This window comes from Parasteatoda tepidariorum, chromosome 4 (assembly GCF_982258835.1).
Source record: "Parasteatoda tepidariorum strain Cologne lab strain chromosome 4, Ptep-v5.0, whole genome shotgun sequence".
NCBI classification, from domain to species: Eukaryota; Metazoa; Arthropoda; class Arachnida; order Araneae; family Theridiidae; genus Parasteatoda; species Parasteatoda tepidariorum.
The window spans coordinates 35,289,714-35,308,016 of NC_141758.1; the positions used below are offsets into that span (position 1 = coordinate 35,289,714).

General features: G+C 30.2%; 1 protein-coding gene across 2 annotated transcripts; it reads right to left on the reverse strand.

Moving 5' to 3' along the window:
- Positions 1-255: 255 nt before the first annotated feature.
- Gdap1 (ganglioside induced differentiation associated protein 1) lies at positions 256-15,554 on the reverse strand. Of its 2 annotated transcripts, none has more exons than XM_087160911.1 (5): positions 15,170-15,554; positions 10,222-10,414; positions 9,361-9,534; positions 6,819-7,019; positions 256-790 (listed from the first exon to the last, which is right to left on the reverse strand). In XM_087160911.1, exons 1-5 carry the CDS (start codon positions 15,266-15,268, stop codon positions 474-476), a joined length of 984 nt encoding a protein of 327 aa, XP_087017037.1. In that variant the 5' UTR covers positions 15,269-15,554; the 3' UTR covers positions 256-473. The 2 variants fall into 2 exon arrangements, with proteins under 2 accessions (XP_087017037.1, XP_087017038.1); XM_087160912.1 differs by lacking the exon at positions 15,170-15,554 and adding an exon at positions 14,852-14,875.
- Positions 15,555-18,303: the final 2,749 nt, after the last annotated feature.

The window sequence follows — 18,303 nt, forward strand, 5'->3', positions numbered from 1 at the left end:
TCCGCGGGTGTTTTATAAAAAGGGCCGCGGCAGTATTGGACAAATTCAAGGACCTATCAAGTTTTTCAAGCACTTTCAAGGACCTAAATTTAGCAAAAAAAATTCAAGGACTCTCAAGGACCGTGGGAACCCTGGTATGTGTAACACATAACTAATGCTTACTTTATTTCAACTTTCAACCACTATTTTAATATAAATTGAAAAACTTAAGTTAAAGAAAAGAACAAATTTGTTGAGACAAAAGAAAACATTAAAACAAATACAAATAATTTTAATAGTTACTTTTAAACTTTACTTTTTTACAACTGTGAATACTCTATTGCAAATGAATGTATTTTTATGCAATAAAGCTCCATAACACATCACCTTACACAATAAGTAACCACGCCTTCAAAAATATCCATTTCCTATATATCTATATTTCATATGGAACCCCATACATGGATATGAATTCAATAGGTAGCACCAATACTTTACTTATGACGTTGAATGAGGAATGCGGCGACACCAGCTGCGCACAAAACCATGGCAACACTGCCAACGGTTACGAGCATTTGGTCCTTGGTTTCCATGGCACGAAATGTATTGATAATGTTAGTACTTTGGTTCATAGTTTTTTTGTAAGACTCTCGCAGCTGGACTCGCGTGAAATATTCCTGTAGGTTAGGAAGTTCATTATCTTTGAAGAAGCGATCAGTTAGTCCAAGATCATTCAGTCTCTTTATGAATACACTTAAAGAAATATCAGCTATTGTGAATTTTTCACAACATAACCACCATTTCTTCTGCTCTGAAATTGAAAAGAAAAAAAAATGTGCATATATTTAAAATTATTATTATGCATATATTTTCAAATATTTAAAAAATGACATGTTGATGTTTGCTATCATCAGGGTGTATAAAAATCGTGATTTTTTTGATTTTAATCATGATTTTTTTATAATTTCAATTCTATGGAATATAATCAATTTTGTGTACCATAGATTTAAAGTTGTATTGTATTACTATTGTTACTTATGGTATACATTGGAAATAAACATTACTAACCATTATCAACAAAATATTTCTTAATAATTTAAAAGCAAAAGGTGAAATAAGAAATAAACAATAACAAAGTGATTTCAAACTACAAATCAAGAAAGAAATTGTTTATCAAACAATATGTGATAATTATTAAATCTACATCTACAATATCAAATTATTTAAACAATCATTTAATTAGTTTTATTTAAAGATTTAAACATAAGGACTAATTTAGCTGCCTTTTCTACACCCAATTGATTCCGTAGTTTAGTCTGTACAAGTCCAAAAGTGGAAAACATCCTCTCTATCCCTGCAGTTGTTTCTTTTGCAGTACATAACAACTGTATTGCATCAAACTCTTTTTGACCTACACAGTTCTTTAGAAGCGCAATTGATTTCCACCATTCCAAGATGTTTAAAGATTCTAGAGATTCTTTATCAAACAAAGTTCCATTAAACGGAGGAGAGCGTACAATGCAGGGTTGGCAGGTTTTTGACATGTGACAGTTTTTAACAGTTTAAACCATGGTTTAAACCGTCACGTCAAAAACCTCACTGTCAAAAATGTCGAAAATGTCAAAAACCTATATTCATATGTGAAATTTAATTGATACATAAAATTTATATATTTTTTATAAAGGATAGTGTTTCTAAATATGTTCTAGAAAAAATAAATTTAAAATTTTGAAGAAACACTTATATTTTGAATAGTAACCAAAATCTTGTACTTTTGAAAGCTCACATCTTTTGTAATATTATGTATTCATTTTCATGTGTTATTGAAAATCTGCAGTGATATTATTAAGAAATTTATTTATAACCAAATTTAGTGTATAGTATAGATTATACTAAAAATTAGACATTTTTAAAGATAAACATTAGCATTTTGCACATTAGACATCTTTTAAAGAAAAATCTTTTTAATATTCTTTTAAATCTTCTTAATAATCTTATTAACATAAGACAATACAAATTTAAGTGCTTTCTGTTAAATACACAGAGTAGTTAGTGTCGATTTACAGTATATTCAGCCTATTCATTTACTATGCTGAAAATTTAGTTTATCCAAATACTTGTGAATTTCATTTTGCTGAATACTATATACATAGTTTTGTTGAATATCTAAATATTCAGCCGTTGAATAATTACTTCTTGCTTTCAAGATATGCATTATTTGTATTCTTAATACAAGTGGGGGGAAAAATTAAGAGGTAAAAATTGTTTTAAAATGATAAGTGTAATAATTATAAATAAATATAATAAACAATATGAATTATATTTATCATTATTCACAAATATAACTACTTTTAAATTCAAATTAACAATCTGGATAATAAAGATATTCGGTATAACATTAAAAAATTTTTTCATACACTTGTATCAAGTTTGTATTTATACAACATAACTTGTAAGTTCCTTATAAATATTAGTTATATGTTCCTTATATGTCAAAAATGCATAGTAATAAACTTTTAATTTTCTTAAGTATCAAAAAAAAAAATTTTTTTTCAAAATATAAGTATTTAAAAAAATTTTGTGCAAAATTTTTCTGCACATGCATTTGAATATAAATTTCTGAGATTTTAATCTGTTATTTTACCTTAATTTTAATTAAAAAATATTTTAAAACCTGCTGATTCCCTATAGTATAATTAAATTTCAATATAATGCATGGCAACTGTTGGTAGTTTTGAAGTTTATATATTTTTTTGGCAAACTTTAGTTTTTGACATTTTTGACGGGTTTTTGACGGTTTAAACCAGTATTATACCCTTGTCATGTCAAAAACCACTTTTTGACGTCAAAAACCCAACCCTGGTACAATGAATTTTAGCAAAATACTTAATAAGGAGGTTTCTCCATACTTTTCCTTAACAAAGTTTACAGCTTGATCTTTTTCATTTAGTGTTAAACATTGTGCTTCAGAATTAGGATCCAAGAGGTAAGCTAGGAAATGAGCTGGTGTTAACGCTTGTTCATATCGTTTAGTAAAAATTTTTTTGCAGCAATTATTATTAGAATCTTTCAGAGTTTCCTTTAAATTTTTCCAGATGTTGACAACATTTGATAAACTACAATTATCTTTTTGCATTTTATCTAATGCTGCAGAAATGGGTTTTAACATTAAAAGCATATCTTTTAACATTAAAAGCATTTTTTTGATTAAAATCAGTGATTTTTTTAAAAAAATCATTTGATTTAAATCATGATTTTAATCAATGATTTTAATCATTTGATTAAAATCATTTACACCCTGGCTATCATGCACCTTTCTTTAATCAAAAATAAAGTTTATTGCATGTAATCTTAAATTTCTTTAAAAATTTTGTTTAGTTACATTGAATATTTATAAAGTTATAGTAAAAAAACGTAAGGTGAAAAAATTCTTTTCTTCCTTCTCAATAAATATTTATTATAGGTTTAAGATACTTTATGAATCAGGGCTGGCAAGTTTTTGATACATGACGGTTTTTACCGGTTATTGCCATGGTTTTTACCGTCATGTCAAAAACCCATAGTTTTGGTAAAACTGTATTCTTATTTGAGTTTAACTGCTTATAATTAAAAATTAATTAATTTTTTGGCAATAAAATTAGAAAAAAAGTTGTTAAAAGATATTTAAGAACAGATTCTTGCATTTTCCCAACATGTTTATATCAAAACATACTATTTGAAGTAAAATATTAGGATACTAAACAAAATTTTCAACATTTCCAAGAATCACTTTGTTTGGCATATTACATTACTGAAGAATGTCAAGATTGATTACTTTCATTCATAAAATCTTGCTTTGAGAAACACATGTACACATAAAAAGAAAGCCTCATAAAATAAACTTTTCTTATCATTTTTGTTTTCAATATTTTACACAGAAATGAGACATGAAAAAGCCTGGGAAATCCTTTTAGAGTTTCCTTGCAACATTGCAATAACCTTTTGTTATCATTATCCTCAATGACAGGCTGCCTTGGAACTAGACTGGTGGTCTTCCATTGAAAGAATCTTCTCGAATTTTGGACTCATCCATACTAAACTCAGAAATCGACTGGGCAATGAAAAATGCTCAAAATTAGTCACTTGCTATTGTAGGCTTTGGCACAGTGACCCCGACTACTGAACATGTAATTTTGTTTGTAATTAAGTTTTGCTTAATGTGCTTTTTCAACTGAATAAAAGCTTTTAACTTGACAAAATAGCAGTAATTCTTGACTTAGAGTTTGTTAGTAGTTACAAGTTTTGAAAGTTTATTTTAGCTTATTTCTAATATTTAAGAAATGCCAAATTTTAAATTCTTCTTATTAGTTCTTTAGTTTCTCTTTAGTTCTTTAGTTAATTAAGAAGTGCAAAATTTTGAATCATTTGAAAATCAAGCTATAATGATAAAAGTAAGTATCACTATTTTCAATAAGTATATTACATTATTACTGTATGAATGTATATCCTTCTATAAGAATACATGTATATAGTTGCAAAATCAATAGCAATCATTTACAACATTCATTTATAAAGGCAACTATGTGAAAATAATATATTGTCCGCTATATGCCATAAGTTAAAGAAAACAGTAGGTTTTTGACAGTTTTTACCGGTAAAAACAGGGTTTTTACCACTGTCATGTCAAAAACCAGTTTTTGACGGCAAAAACCCAACCCTGATATAAATCCTAATCTAAAGAATATTTTTTCAAACTATTATTTATTATTACTCGATAACCATCTTATTACTTTATTTTATAACCGTCGTTGAACAGCCGACCCAATTTTGAGTTTACAACTACTAATGTTAAACTCCATAGGCTTGTAATTTTGAACCCAATCTAGAAGACAATGGAACTACTGGATCAAGCATTGGAAGAAATTTGTCTTCATGGAGGACTTTTTGATGGAACCAAACTGCATTTGAGTTACATGAAGAGGAAAATCTCTCTCAGTTAGCCTGACTTCAAGGGAACTTTAACCCGTGATCTGTCTACCACTGAGAATATTGTATTGACTAGTCATTGCTGGAATTTGGACCCGGTTCACCTCATTGGAAGGAGAATGCCCTATCCCCTGAACCATCATGGCTCGACTTAAACTATTAACACTCAACATACTGCAGTACTGGCGATAGTACCATCTGTTGAGGAATAAGAAGTATTTTGCAAACAAAAGTTCACTAGTTAAAAAGAAGGAGAATGCTCTATTCCCTGTGCCATTATAGCTTGAGTTAAACACTCAACATACTGCAGTACTGACGATAGCAAAATCTGTTGAGGAATAGAAGTATTTTTGGCATTAATGGATATTTTATCACCAATTTTTTTATTTTTTTAATTTCTTCAAAAAATTCAGAGAAATGTGAGAATATACGGGTAAACAGGAGATAGTCGTAAAATACAAGATTCTTCATTAAAGAACAGGAGACTTGGCAGGCATGTAAACGTTACAAAATAATCATTTAAGCATTTCTTGAGAAATTTAAAAATATGTCAAAAACTGAAAGTGTCTCTTCCATTATCGTAGGGTAGTGTATATCTCGAGCAGACTTGGGCTCTAAGCAATTAAAAGGAAATTGTTTGGTAAGATTTGGAGACCTTGGTAGTTATCTTACGCACTCTAAATACTGAATAGAAACCACTGATGCCAAAAAAATACTGCAAAAACTTAAATCCAGTATTGATTATTCCTCTCGTAGTAATATTTAATTAAAATTTCTGTAAGAGTTCAAGACTTTCCAATCAAATAGTTTTAAAGTAGAGTTTTGATTATCTGGAAACAAAAATACAGGAAATATGTCAGTTTTCATTATAACCATGTGTGTAATTAGTAAAGGGTTCCTAAATTTGAGCTATTGAATTTTATGATAAATTTCAAGCATTATTAATTAAATTAAAAATATTTACAACAAATAAATACTAAAAGAAAACAAAATTTTTTTTTAAAAATTCTAAATAGATAAAACTTCTTTGAAAAAAACGCGCTTAAAATCAGCAGAAATTTCAAAAAAAGGATAAATGTAGCAATAATGGAAACGAATGAAATAAAAATATGACCACCGAAGCCTATGTCTTCAGGGGGTACCGGCCCTGGTAGCCATAAAACAAAACCTTTTCTATTGAGGGAGAAGCAAATGCCTAAAGTAACTCACTCAGTACCCCGAAGGTTTCGCATAGAAGTCCAGGAAAAAACATGAAATACAAGGAACCAATTTAGAAAAGAAACTCAAACAAAATCATTAGAAAACAAAAACTCACTTTAACCAGGTCAAACAGCGATTTCATAAGCAAACCGAATGAAGAGGAAACACTTAAAACTAAAGAAAACAACGCCCACTATTACAATGCGCAGATTGAAAAAAAGAAGTCAAGGAAAAGATACGTAACATATTAATAGAATGCTTAACTGGCGCTGCTCAGTTAAGACCTGAATTGCACCCTGTTAAAAGAAAAAATATATAAAAAACTAGAATTCTTCAATCATTTTCTTAATTAAAAAATTAACATTACAAAAATTAAAAGGAAAAGCATTATTACTTAAACTATTCAAAAAATATTTTGATATTTTCCAGGAAATAAAAGGTTCTTTCAATGAACACTTGAAACTCAAAATAAATAGCATATTTTTCTATCATCAATTCAACAAAACTTAACTATTTTATTTTACATTTATTTTCATAGTCATAAATATAAGAAATGTTTAAGAAAATCACCATTCATTTGCGCCAATAATATTTTTTTTTGTGTGCTTATAATTCATTTTAATTTATATTTTGAAAATGTAGAGTATTAGATCAGAAAAGAGATGAATACATACCTCCCTCATGACTAGCGAGAACTTTTTCCACTTCTTTCAAAGCATATTCAACATCTAATAGTCCATTTTCAACCTCACTAACATTCATGGCATTGGCACGGTTTTTTTCTAAGTTAGTCTTTTTAGCACTATAGAGGTCCTTAAAATCTGTATTTTTTTCACTGTAATCATTGATTAAATTTTCAATCATATTATAGGCGCCTAAAATGAAAAGTGTTAAAATAGAGTAAAAAACAAAATTTGAAGTAAAGTTCAGTTTATTCACAATTTTAAATATTAAAAAGAAATAACAGATAATCCTGTATTAAATTTTCTACACACAAGGAACAGATATATAGATGCTGGGGAACATATTTTTTAAGCAAATACTTGCTTTAAAATATTTACTACGAAATTTTAATTAGAGAAAAAAATAAAACTTCAAAAGTTACAAATAATTTTATGGCAGTTTGATTTTTTCTTAATTTAACCAAACGATTCGAAGAAATCAAGATAGATAGAAGTAACCTCATTTTGAACCAGTTGTAAATGTAATTTTATTTCAAATTACAGAAGAATTCAGTAGAAATTTACAATTTCTTAAAATGTAATTTTATAAAATTGCAAAAATGAAAGAAAAATTTGGAGTTTAAATTTTTAAAATTTCATAGTTTTAAAAATTCACCAGCTTTTAAATTTATGGTATTTTAAGAGTTCAGGTAACTCTTCACAATAAAAAACTTCAAAAATTGTATTGATATTTAATGACAATTTAAAACAAAAAAAGCCGAGCTATAGCAGCAAAACAACTTGAACCCTCATAGGACAATATTCACAAATCTCGGCTCAATAAGCGTTCAAAGAACCATTATTTTTCCGATATTGACCCAAAATGGAATTCCCCCGATATTTTACAGCCACTTTACAACCAATATCGACCCTATATTTAATTGTCAGATTCGGCCAATAAATTATATTCATCATTCAGATAATATAGACCATACTAGGACCAATATTAAAAAATATAGACATCCCAATATTGGTTCCTCGGTGCATGTTTTTATAAGATCCATATTGAACCCAACACTGGGGCCAAGGTAAAAACTGATGCTAGGGTCGGCTTTTTTAAGAAAAGAAAAAAAATAAATAAAATTCATTTACACTGATTTTTGGAGAAAAAAATTATTTCCATGGACAAAAGTTAATTTTGCTCAATTGAAAAAAGTCTTCTTTTTAGTATTATTTCCTACCTGGTCTGACGCAGTCAGATCAGGTATAAACTCTTGACTTTAAGTATGTTAATGACAAACAGAGAAGACGAGTAGATTTCTTCTCTATTATTAGGAAATAATACTAAAAAGTCTTCTTTTTAGTATTATTTCCTACCTGGTCTGACGCAGTCAGATCAGGTATAAACTCTTGACTTTAAGTATGTTAATGACAAACAGAGAAGACGAGTAGATTTCTTCTCTATTATTAGGAAATAATACTAAAAAGTCTTCTTTTTAGTATTATTTCCTACCTGGTCTGACGCAGTCAGATCAGGTATAAACTCTTGACTTTAAGTATGTTAATGACAAACAGAGAAGACGAGTAGATTTCTTCTCTACGGAGTTCAAGATATGTTTGGGAGGGGCCTGTTGAATGTGGCATTTTGGACAATGGGGAAAGGTTTTTACCGCACTAAATTATAAAAATTTCAGGTGACCGAGACACGATAGGCAAATTTGGGTAGATCTGTCGCCTGAAAAGAAAAGGAGAGAATCCTGGTCTTGTCGCCATGTACCAGTTGTTGGTGGGGGGCAATAGCCAGTCTTTTCTAACAGCAGATTTTTAGATAGAATAAAGTTCCATAAATGTTAGTCTGGTGGTATTAGAAGTCTGTTGACAGCAACCTTCCTTGGAGAGTTTGTCTGCTCTTTGGTTGCCATAAATATCCACATGAGACAGCACCCAGTGTAGGTGTATTTTATGATGTTGCCAAATAGTTTTCAGTTTATTATAGATGGAAATACCTGTGCAGTCATCAATATTTAAACGGACTTCAAGATACTGGTGTGCACTGCAAGATCCAAATGTAAAGATTTTTCAATACTACATGAACATATTGTCAGCCTTTTGAGAATGATAATCATCTAAAAGCTTCTTTGCAAACTTTTTCCGGTAAAAAGAATATACTTCAAAAGCATTAAATGCAGATATTTTGTGAGGTTAAAATGATACTACATGAACATATTGTCAGCCTTTTCAGAATGGTAATCATCTAAAAGCTTTTTTGCAAACTTTCTCCGGTAAAAAGAATATACTTCAAAAGCATCAACTGCAGATATTTTGTGAGGTTAAAATGATACTACATGAACATATTGTCAGCCTTTTGAGAATGATAATCATCTAAAAGCTTTACAAAAACAGCAATTTTCAAAATGAATGTTGGTCTTTTTGAAAAGCAAAATCTAGTTAAAAAATAAAACATAAAGAAAAAAGAATAATAAAAACTTAAGCATTCTTACTAACCAAGAAGATCTTAATGAATGAAAATAAAATAAAAAACTAAAAAAAATACCTTGACGTGTTCTTATTTCTGGAGCAGACATTTTTATTATGCCAGTCAAAGATGTATTGAAAAGGCAGCCATACGTTATAAGTCCAATTGGAATATTATCTAGCAAATCTCTCATTCGCTCCATAGTTTGATAACTTACACTACCTTTTTCAGGAATAAGGCGAGGTGTATTACCTAATAACAAGAACAATAAATTTAGCACATGAAAACATTACAGCTTAAACACAGCATGAGTAAAAAGTAAGAAAATTTAGTTACTAGTCTAAAGGACCAATAACTAAAAGATATTACTTTAAACTGCCCGCTTAGATTGTTATCCTCATTAGAATTTTTTTAAAGAAAAATTTGTTATTTTCACAATTGTAAAGAAATATTTTATTCTGAGATAAAAACACAGATTAAAACAAGAATTTAAAAATAAAAAAGGCATACCATCTCTTAACACCAATAGCTGGTTCGTGAGACCCAATAGACCACTGATAATTTCATAAGTTACTTCACAGTAGCACAAATCAAATTTAAGTGCTCTTCGATCAATGGACTAACATTAATTTTGAATCCTTTGTTGGAAAAAAACATTAACTTATATTATTTAAAGTTTATATTTCCTTTTTGATTAAAATAAAAGGATTTTTCTTTCATTTGGAAAAGTTTAGATTAACTTATCTTATCAGGTTATGATTATGAATGAATAGTATTCAATCAAGTCCCTTTGTATTATAGGAACCTTCAATTTCTCAACTTGAAACTTTACCGAACTATGTTAAGTAGGTGTACCAAATTCAATTAAAACTGAAAGCAATAATGAGCGGATGAATCAGAAAATGTTAGTTAATAACTGAAGAGATTTTAAAAATGTACCATTGCTAAAATTATCTTCAATGTAATCTATGATTCTCCTTGAATCTGGAATGATTTTCACGCCATCCTGAAGTACTGGAACTTCTCCTTTGGGATTAATTTTTAGAAACCAAGGTTCTAGTTGTTCCCCTCGATATAAATCTATGATTCTTGATTTGTACTTTAATTTCTTCTCTTGCAAAGCAAACACAACCTACAAAAGTGAACAATATTTCAAATTAACTTCTTACAAGGCATCATTACATAAAAAATGCAACCACTAAACTGTTTCATTTTCCTGCCATATTAGGACAGTGTTTTCACTACAGCGCGAGAATCTCGCATATTTTTTTCTTTTCACGCAATAAAAAATGATTAATGCGAGAAGTCTGTGCACTCTATTAATCAATTTCAAAATGCCCGAATTTTGGAAAAAATTTCGTCTTTTGCCATTTTGAATAAAATCTGTTTCACTTTTCTTCCTTGATCTTTCATTATTTTGAACATCGGTCCTTGTTATCTAGCTTCCCTATTTACCAGTATTGTTCAGAACACCCCCCGAACCACGGAAGCCCTTTCAGAACACATTTCTCTGCAACCAGGTGTTCACCGTAGGTAAGGGTTCTTCATGTAAGACGCTTACATTTTTTGTGCATAAATGTAAGAAGGACAAATACCTTGCTAAGGCGACATCTTAGAAATCTCACTTAACTTTTTGAAATCTCACCCTGTTTTTCAGAAAGGGTGAGAAATTCTCTCCCATTTTTTTTCTGTAATGAAAACACTGTAGGACCACAAATAAGTAAAAGAATTTTGTATTCTAATTGATCAGGGTGCACAGCCAAATATTTCAACAAAAAATAAGCCCCTTTTAAAGTAGTTTTTAAAGACTCAAAAAAATATTTTTAAGCACTATATATACTTTAACAAAATGCAAAATAGTTTTCAAAGACTTCACATGATCATGATAAAATAACTAGTTTCAGACAAAGAACCTTTTCTTGGTTAAATTAGCCATTTAAAATGCAGGAGAGATTTTTCATCTCAATTTCAAAGGCTGGAAAATGAAGCCTGAAATTGAGAATATATTGAAATAATGCAGCAGAGTTGCGCATGAGAGTGCAATTCACCAAACCCAGCTCAGTAGACGCACATTCAGACTCCCAAGCATTTTATCAAACATGTAAAATGATCGGCGCTTTCATATGCTATGGACAGACGGTAGGCCTAAATAGGTAGTGGAATAGAACAACGTGAACGTTGAATAAAACAATGTGAAAATCAGGATTTTGCATAGTACATGGCGAAAATCGATATGGGAAAGAAAAAATCTCATTTTCGAAAATAAAAAATTAAGTACTTTTTAAAAACATTACATGAAAAAAGCACATTTAAGGGCTTTCAAAAAACAAAAAAATAAGCACCTTAAAGCACTTTTTAAAAACGCTACGGTGCACCATGTTGATTATCAAATCAGCAATCAAAACTGTTATAAGTATTACATTTATTTATAACTTTCAATTATGGCAGAAATAAGGTACTTTTATCGGAAGATGACTTTTTTCTGAAGAAGGTATAAGAACTGGAAAGAACATCTTACAGGGAATAAATGGAATGAAGAAAACTAGTATTTTTTAAAATATTTATCCTTTCATTTCTTTTAGAAAATTAAGCTTTGGTAAGGCACTTTAAAAAAAGGAGATAGCAGATAGAATTATATCTTGTTATGAGCCACTATCACTCATTCTTCTTTTATTTCATGACAAAAAAATAGTAATAATACTATTTGCAAAGGGTAATACATTGGACAAGTGTAAACAAACTCTGACAAATAACCAATCTTTGAAAACTAGTAAGACCTGTCCTTGAAATAGTTTTACAATACAGTCATTCTTTAAATACTGTTAGAAACACTGCAAAGTAAAAAAAATATGCAAAAACCGGGGAAACCAGTGGATTGGTGTACAGTAGAGCTGTGGTCCTTAAATAGAATGATTTTTCATTTTTTAAATTTTGTTGGTCTTATCATCTAAAAATGTTCTTTTTAGAGAAAAAATAAGGTTGCTCAATTTTAATTAAAAAATATTAAAATTTAAAGGTAGCTCAAGCAGGCTCAAATTTTGACTGTTTGCGATTGTCAGAATATGTTACTTCATACACTTGTATTCGGAATTTAAGGTGAGACTCATCTTTTGTTAATAATCAACTGAACTCTTAAATGAGATTAATACCACGTTCATCATAATCATTAATAATTCTGCCATAGAAATTACAATTTTGGCAGCTTGATATTTTGGAAGCTGAAATATATTCAGTAATTTCACTTTTTTTCTCAAATTTTCCTTTCGTAATCTTTTCCTGCAATCTTCCTTAATTGCCTGTTTTTGTTCCATTTTAGAAAAAACTTTATCAAGACTTTTTAATATTTTGAGCACATTATAGCACATGCAATATCAAAGAGGTTGTTTAATTTAGAAATAAAAATATTCTCTTGAGTTTTTTGTGAAGCTGATTATCCTTTTCTATTTTTCTTATGATGATGAAGGAAAAAGTCTAAAGCCATTCACAAAGATGGCAGTTTGAAACCATTTAAATCAGTCACAAAAAAAAAAAAAAAAAAAAGAAAGAAACTTGTTTCTATTTTTAAGCAATAACATTGATTCTTATTTAGTTCACATACATTACTAATTCACAATATTGAGTAAACCCTCAAGAATAATGAAATGCTTTAGAGAATTCAGGAGTCTGTCCAGACATTTCGTGAAAGGTCCGTTTTTGTAAAATTGTGAAAAAATTACTCATAATTTGTGAATATAAAATAAACGTTAAGTCACACTCTTTCAACCAGGGTCCTGCTTTTATGAATTTGTGCAAATAGAGTCCTTATTGCAAAAAATTTTTTTCAAGGAGTTTTTAAATTGTAAATAGATACAAGATTATGCTCAACACTTCAAAATTATAATTTTTAAAAAAAAAATTTTCAAAAATAAACAGCAATTGCTGCTTCTAAATAGATGCAACATACAAATATTTTGTATTTAGCCTATACTGCTGAACGCAGAATACTCATTTCGAACGAATAATGGAAGAACGTCTGCCGAAGACAAAACTTAATTCGTTTACAGCCATCTTTATTTTATTCCCCTTGGGAAGGGTTTATTTGATTAACAAAACAATAATGAAGATAACAAATTTGTGAAGGGTCCGACTAAAAGAAAAATCATTTCGTGAAGGGTCTGTTTTTAAGTTAAAATATTTTGTGAAAGGTCAGTTTTTATGAAATATTTTGTGAAGGGCCCGTTAACAGACCCAAATTTCTTCTAAATAGACCCTTGGCATTAATTTAAATATTGAACAATTCTTTTTAGAAGAATGTTTGAACATGTTCAACTCATACAATTTAAAACAATGAATCCAAAGGGATACCTGCAAGAGACCTAGAGTAGGCAAGGGTCTGTCTAGGTTTTTCTGTGAGGTACTTATTTTGTGAAAATTTAAGACATAATTTGTGAAATTAAAAATTAAATTAAAATATCAACACAAAAATATGGAATTATCGTTTCTTACGGGATACAAAAATATAATTTTAAGAAAAAGCATTTTGTGAAACTGTTTTTCCTAAAGTTGAATTCGTGAAGATACCGCTAAACGGCAGCCTGGATAGACCTCTGGTGGATATATTTTGATCCTGATTGGTTGTTAAACCAGGCATTTGCTTATGTTAGCAATTGTTCTTTAAATTTTATTTAGAGTATGCCAAGCCAGGCAAGTATATAGGTGACACAGTCTATGCTCTTTCACAACGATCTAGAGTTGTGAAAGATAGATCTTTCACTATATTTTTGTAGTATGTAGTATATTTTGTCGTATATATGTAGAAGATCTTTCACTATATTTTTCTCACTTAAAACAAAGATGGGTACGAAGCCATGCAGAACATAAACAGACAAATTACGCATTAAAGTTTCCAGATACACAAAACAAAACTATATCAAGGTTACAATAACATACATTAACAAATAGTATATCTAAATTAAGTAAAAGACGTAGACTAGAAAGGATTATAATTTAACGAATTTGATAGGCGACATGGTGTTGCATTTAATTAACATTTTAACTTCTGCGGAGAAACTTAGCTTGACTTTAACACGCCATCTTGTTTATGAACACTCAGCTAATACCAAGGTCATGTGTTTGGGCATCAGTGATAATTTTCTTCTCGAGATGCAAGCACCCACTTAAGTGTTAAATGCTATGTTTTGTCCATGGAGATTTTTGAATTGCAATCTGTGGCAGAATAACTGCCAATATTTGGCAGGGGATATTTCCGTATCATGATCTGTTACGCCAATTACAATCGCCAAATAGATTTTAAAATAACTAGAATGCCTGCTTCTTCCCTAGAACTTTTAGAGAATTTCTCTGTTATTATATAAAAGCTAAAATTTTGTACAGTCTTCAAAATTTCTACATAATATTAAAATAAGTTTTTTGTGAATAACAAATTTTATTACATTGATAAAATACTTTACATTAAAATTATAATAAAAAAATGGAAATAAGTAGATAATCATAAGTTTTGATATCAGTTACAATTTAGGTAATTTTTAAATAAAAAAAAATTATAAAAAACAATGAGAAATGTACAAACACTTTTCATGAATTATTCAGCAGGTTACGGTGATTAGTATGACATTGCTTGTTCATTAACAAACAATCAGCAACTTAACAGATTTAGAGATAACATTAATGAATTACTAAAAAACAATTAAATAAACTAATCAAAATTTATAATAAAATAAAACAAAAAAATTTCCGCACATATCTTTGAGGAAAAGTTGATAAAAGATGATGAAATTAGTGAAGTTTCCCGATTTCAAAATAAATATTTACATAACAAGGCTATTAAACAAACATGATTTCAAAATAAACATTAGCACCTAGGCAAATTTAAATTGAAAATAAATACCTTCTGGCAGTAGTAGGAAGGATAACACTGGTATAATAATAGCCCGTTACCATTATCATTTATTTTCTTAATTTGAGGAGCTGTACTAGAACCGGCCATATCTCTCGTGTTTTCAACGATTACGAAACAAACTAGACTAAGGAAAAGCTGAGTTTAGATGTAATAACTTTCTGATTTTTGCTAATAGATTTACAGTTTTTAATCGAATTTTATTAGTCAAAAACTATTTTCATAATTGCATATTTTATATTTTCAGGCATCTAACAAAATAGATCAAAATGACTATTAGTTTAACAACCCTAACATGTAAGCTACAACCTAAGCTTATATCAAGCAATACACATCGTAGCAAAATTACCACTATTCAATTTCCATTCATTAGTATCATGGATGTTGAAGCGGTCTACATGATTAGTATATAAGACATGTCAACTGTATTCTATTTGGAGGTACCTTTTGATAGATGACGGTTGGCATTGTCGGTAGCCGACTTCCCGCATTAGTGACTTTCAGACGTGATCAGAGCACGTCTATCTCAACTGAAACGCCAGCTTCGATTTGAAAAAACCTAATTCGATGGATGGTCCACCGTGAACAGTTGACTTGCTATTTGTGACTGCGACATTGTCCCCTTCATGCGACATGGTGCCTTTGCCCTCGACTGCTAATAGCAACACTGGAGGGGCAACGTCTGCAACCATGATCTTAATACAGGTTTCACGACCAGCACTCAAAATCCAGTGATCTTAATACAACTCTCCCGGCCTCTAGAAAAATAGCAATGAATCACCTATAGGTGATTCATTGCTATTGAATGGATGGATATCACTATAGTGATATCCATCCATCGAGTTTTATCTCGGATAAAATTCTGACGGGGCAGTAATGTATACATTACTGCAGCCCATTACTATAGCGCACCTACCACTACAACTATCCAATTACCATCTAGGTCGTGGTTCTGGGCAGTGGCGTAGCGAGGGGTGGGCAAGGGGGGGCATCATGCCCCGGGCGCTACTCACAAAGGGGCGCCAAATGGTCCGCAAAACAAAAAAATTGCTGGATAATTTTTTTTTATTAGAATTGATTTCTGGAAAATATATTTTAAATTATTGCCAGTGTAATATAATAAATGTTAATTCATAAATATTATTCATAATATTTAATATTTAATTCATATTAAATATTATATTAAATTCATATTAAATATAATTCAATATTTAATTCACGTCCTTGTCATCGCGCTGCTTAGAATAAAAATGAAATGTTATTAAATATTAAATGTTATATATAAGTTTAATGTCAGCATAAATTATATTGTATATTACACTATGTTACTACCTTTCAAGTTCAAGGCATTCTTGGTAAGTAATAAATCAAATAAGATTACTTACTAAATCTACTCGACGATTCTATTATTAAGTGAATAGAGTATGAAACAAATTGTTAACAAAAAAATTTGTTGTTCTCATATTTGTCACCACAGATTCAAAATGAATTCATTCATCTTCTGGCATCTACAGTTCCAAATCAACTAATAAACGATATCAAAAGAAATAAATATTATGGACTTTTGTTCGATTCAACTCCTGATATCTCTCATCGAGAACAAATGTCGCTAGGTATGTAGATGCTGATTTTATCAATAAAAAAGTTTCCATCGGAGAATCTTTTTTGAGTTTTATTGAAATACATGCTAAAGATGCAGCCTCGATCGAAAATACAATTTTAGAGAAATTAAATTACGATGAAATTTCATTAACAAACTGCAGATCACAATTTTACGATAATGCTGCCGTGATGGCAGGTCACACATCTGAAACGCGATGTAGCGCCAGAATACAAGCGGTTATCGTTATCATCTATGGGCTGGCTAGAGAATATGAAAGAACTAATAGAAAAATTAGCAGAGCACACTACCACTACAAGTGACAACAGAAGTGAAGCTACAATTCTGTTGCAAAATATACTAACCTTTAGTTTTATAACTTTAGTTCATTTCTGGTATGAAATCTTAAGAAGGATTGATCGTGTGCAGCTCAAATTACAAGATCCTAGAATGAATTTTAGAGAAGTGTTCCATGATCTTGAATCATTAGCGACTGAACTAGCCGAAATTTGAGACAAGCTCTGTGAAGAGGCAATAGAAAAAGCAGAGTCTCTTTGTGAAAAATGGGATATGGATACAACAATACGTGCCTGGAGAATTAGCTATGGTGGTCTTTCCGCAGAAAGTGAAATTTCTCACGTTATGAAAAGCACTCTTGATCGTCTCCAACAAGAAATGTGTACACGATTAAGTGACCTTAATTTCAAATTTGGATTTCTACTAGACGTTGAAAATTATTAAACACGGATAACGTTGATAACGACCTTGAAAAAACATTTTATTTTATTTTATAACCGTCGTTGAACAGCCGACCCAATTTCATGGGTTTACGACTACTTACGTTCAACTCCGTAGCCTTGTAATTTTGAACCAATCCAGAAGACAAGGAAACTCCTGGATCAGTACCCCCAGAGGTATTGATTTGTTGTGGGAACATGGAGGACTTTGAGACTCGACAGATTTAACGTGCATCAGTCACCATTTACTACACGGGGAGTCTTCGGCCGGCGAGTATCGAACCCACGACCTCTTGGATATGGGCCCAGCGCCCTACCGACCAGGCTATCCCGGCCTCTTGAAAAAGCATTGAAAAAATCTGGGTGAATTTTATAATACAGATTTCAATGTAATAGAACTTTTTATCAAAATATGTGACAGAAAAATGTTACTCCGCAGTAGAAAAGAAATTAAACTTAAAACTCCATTAGAATTTCTTACTTTTATAATCAATCTCGAATGGAGAAGATGTTTTTCCAAATCTGAGAGCGTCGTTTCAAATACTCCTGACTATCTCAGTATCAATTGCTAGCGGCGAACGTTCATTCAGCAAATTAAAATTAATTTTGACAGATCGCCTAAGTGACCTAGCATTTTTAAGTGTGGAAAGAGAAAAATTTTAAATGATCAAATTTGATGATATTATTGATACATTTGCTTCATCAAAAGCACGGAAAATTTAGACATAGTAATTAGTTTTATTATGTATTATAATTATATGATTATTAAATATATGTATCTCCTTAGA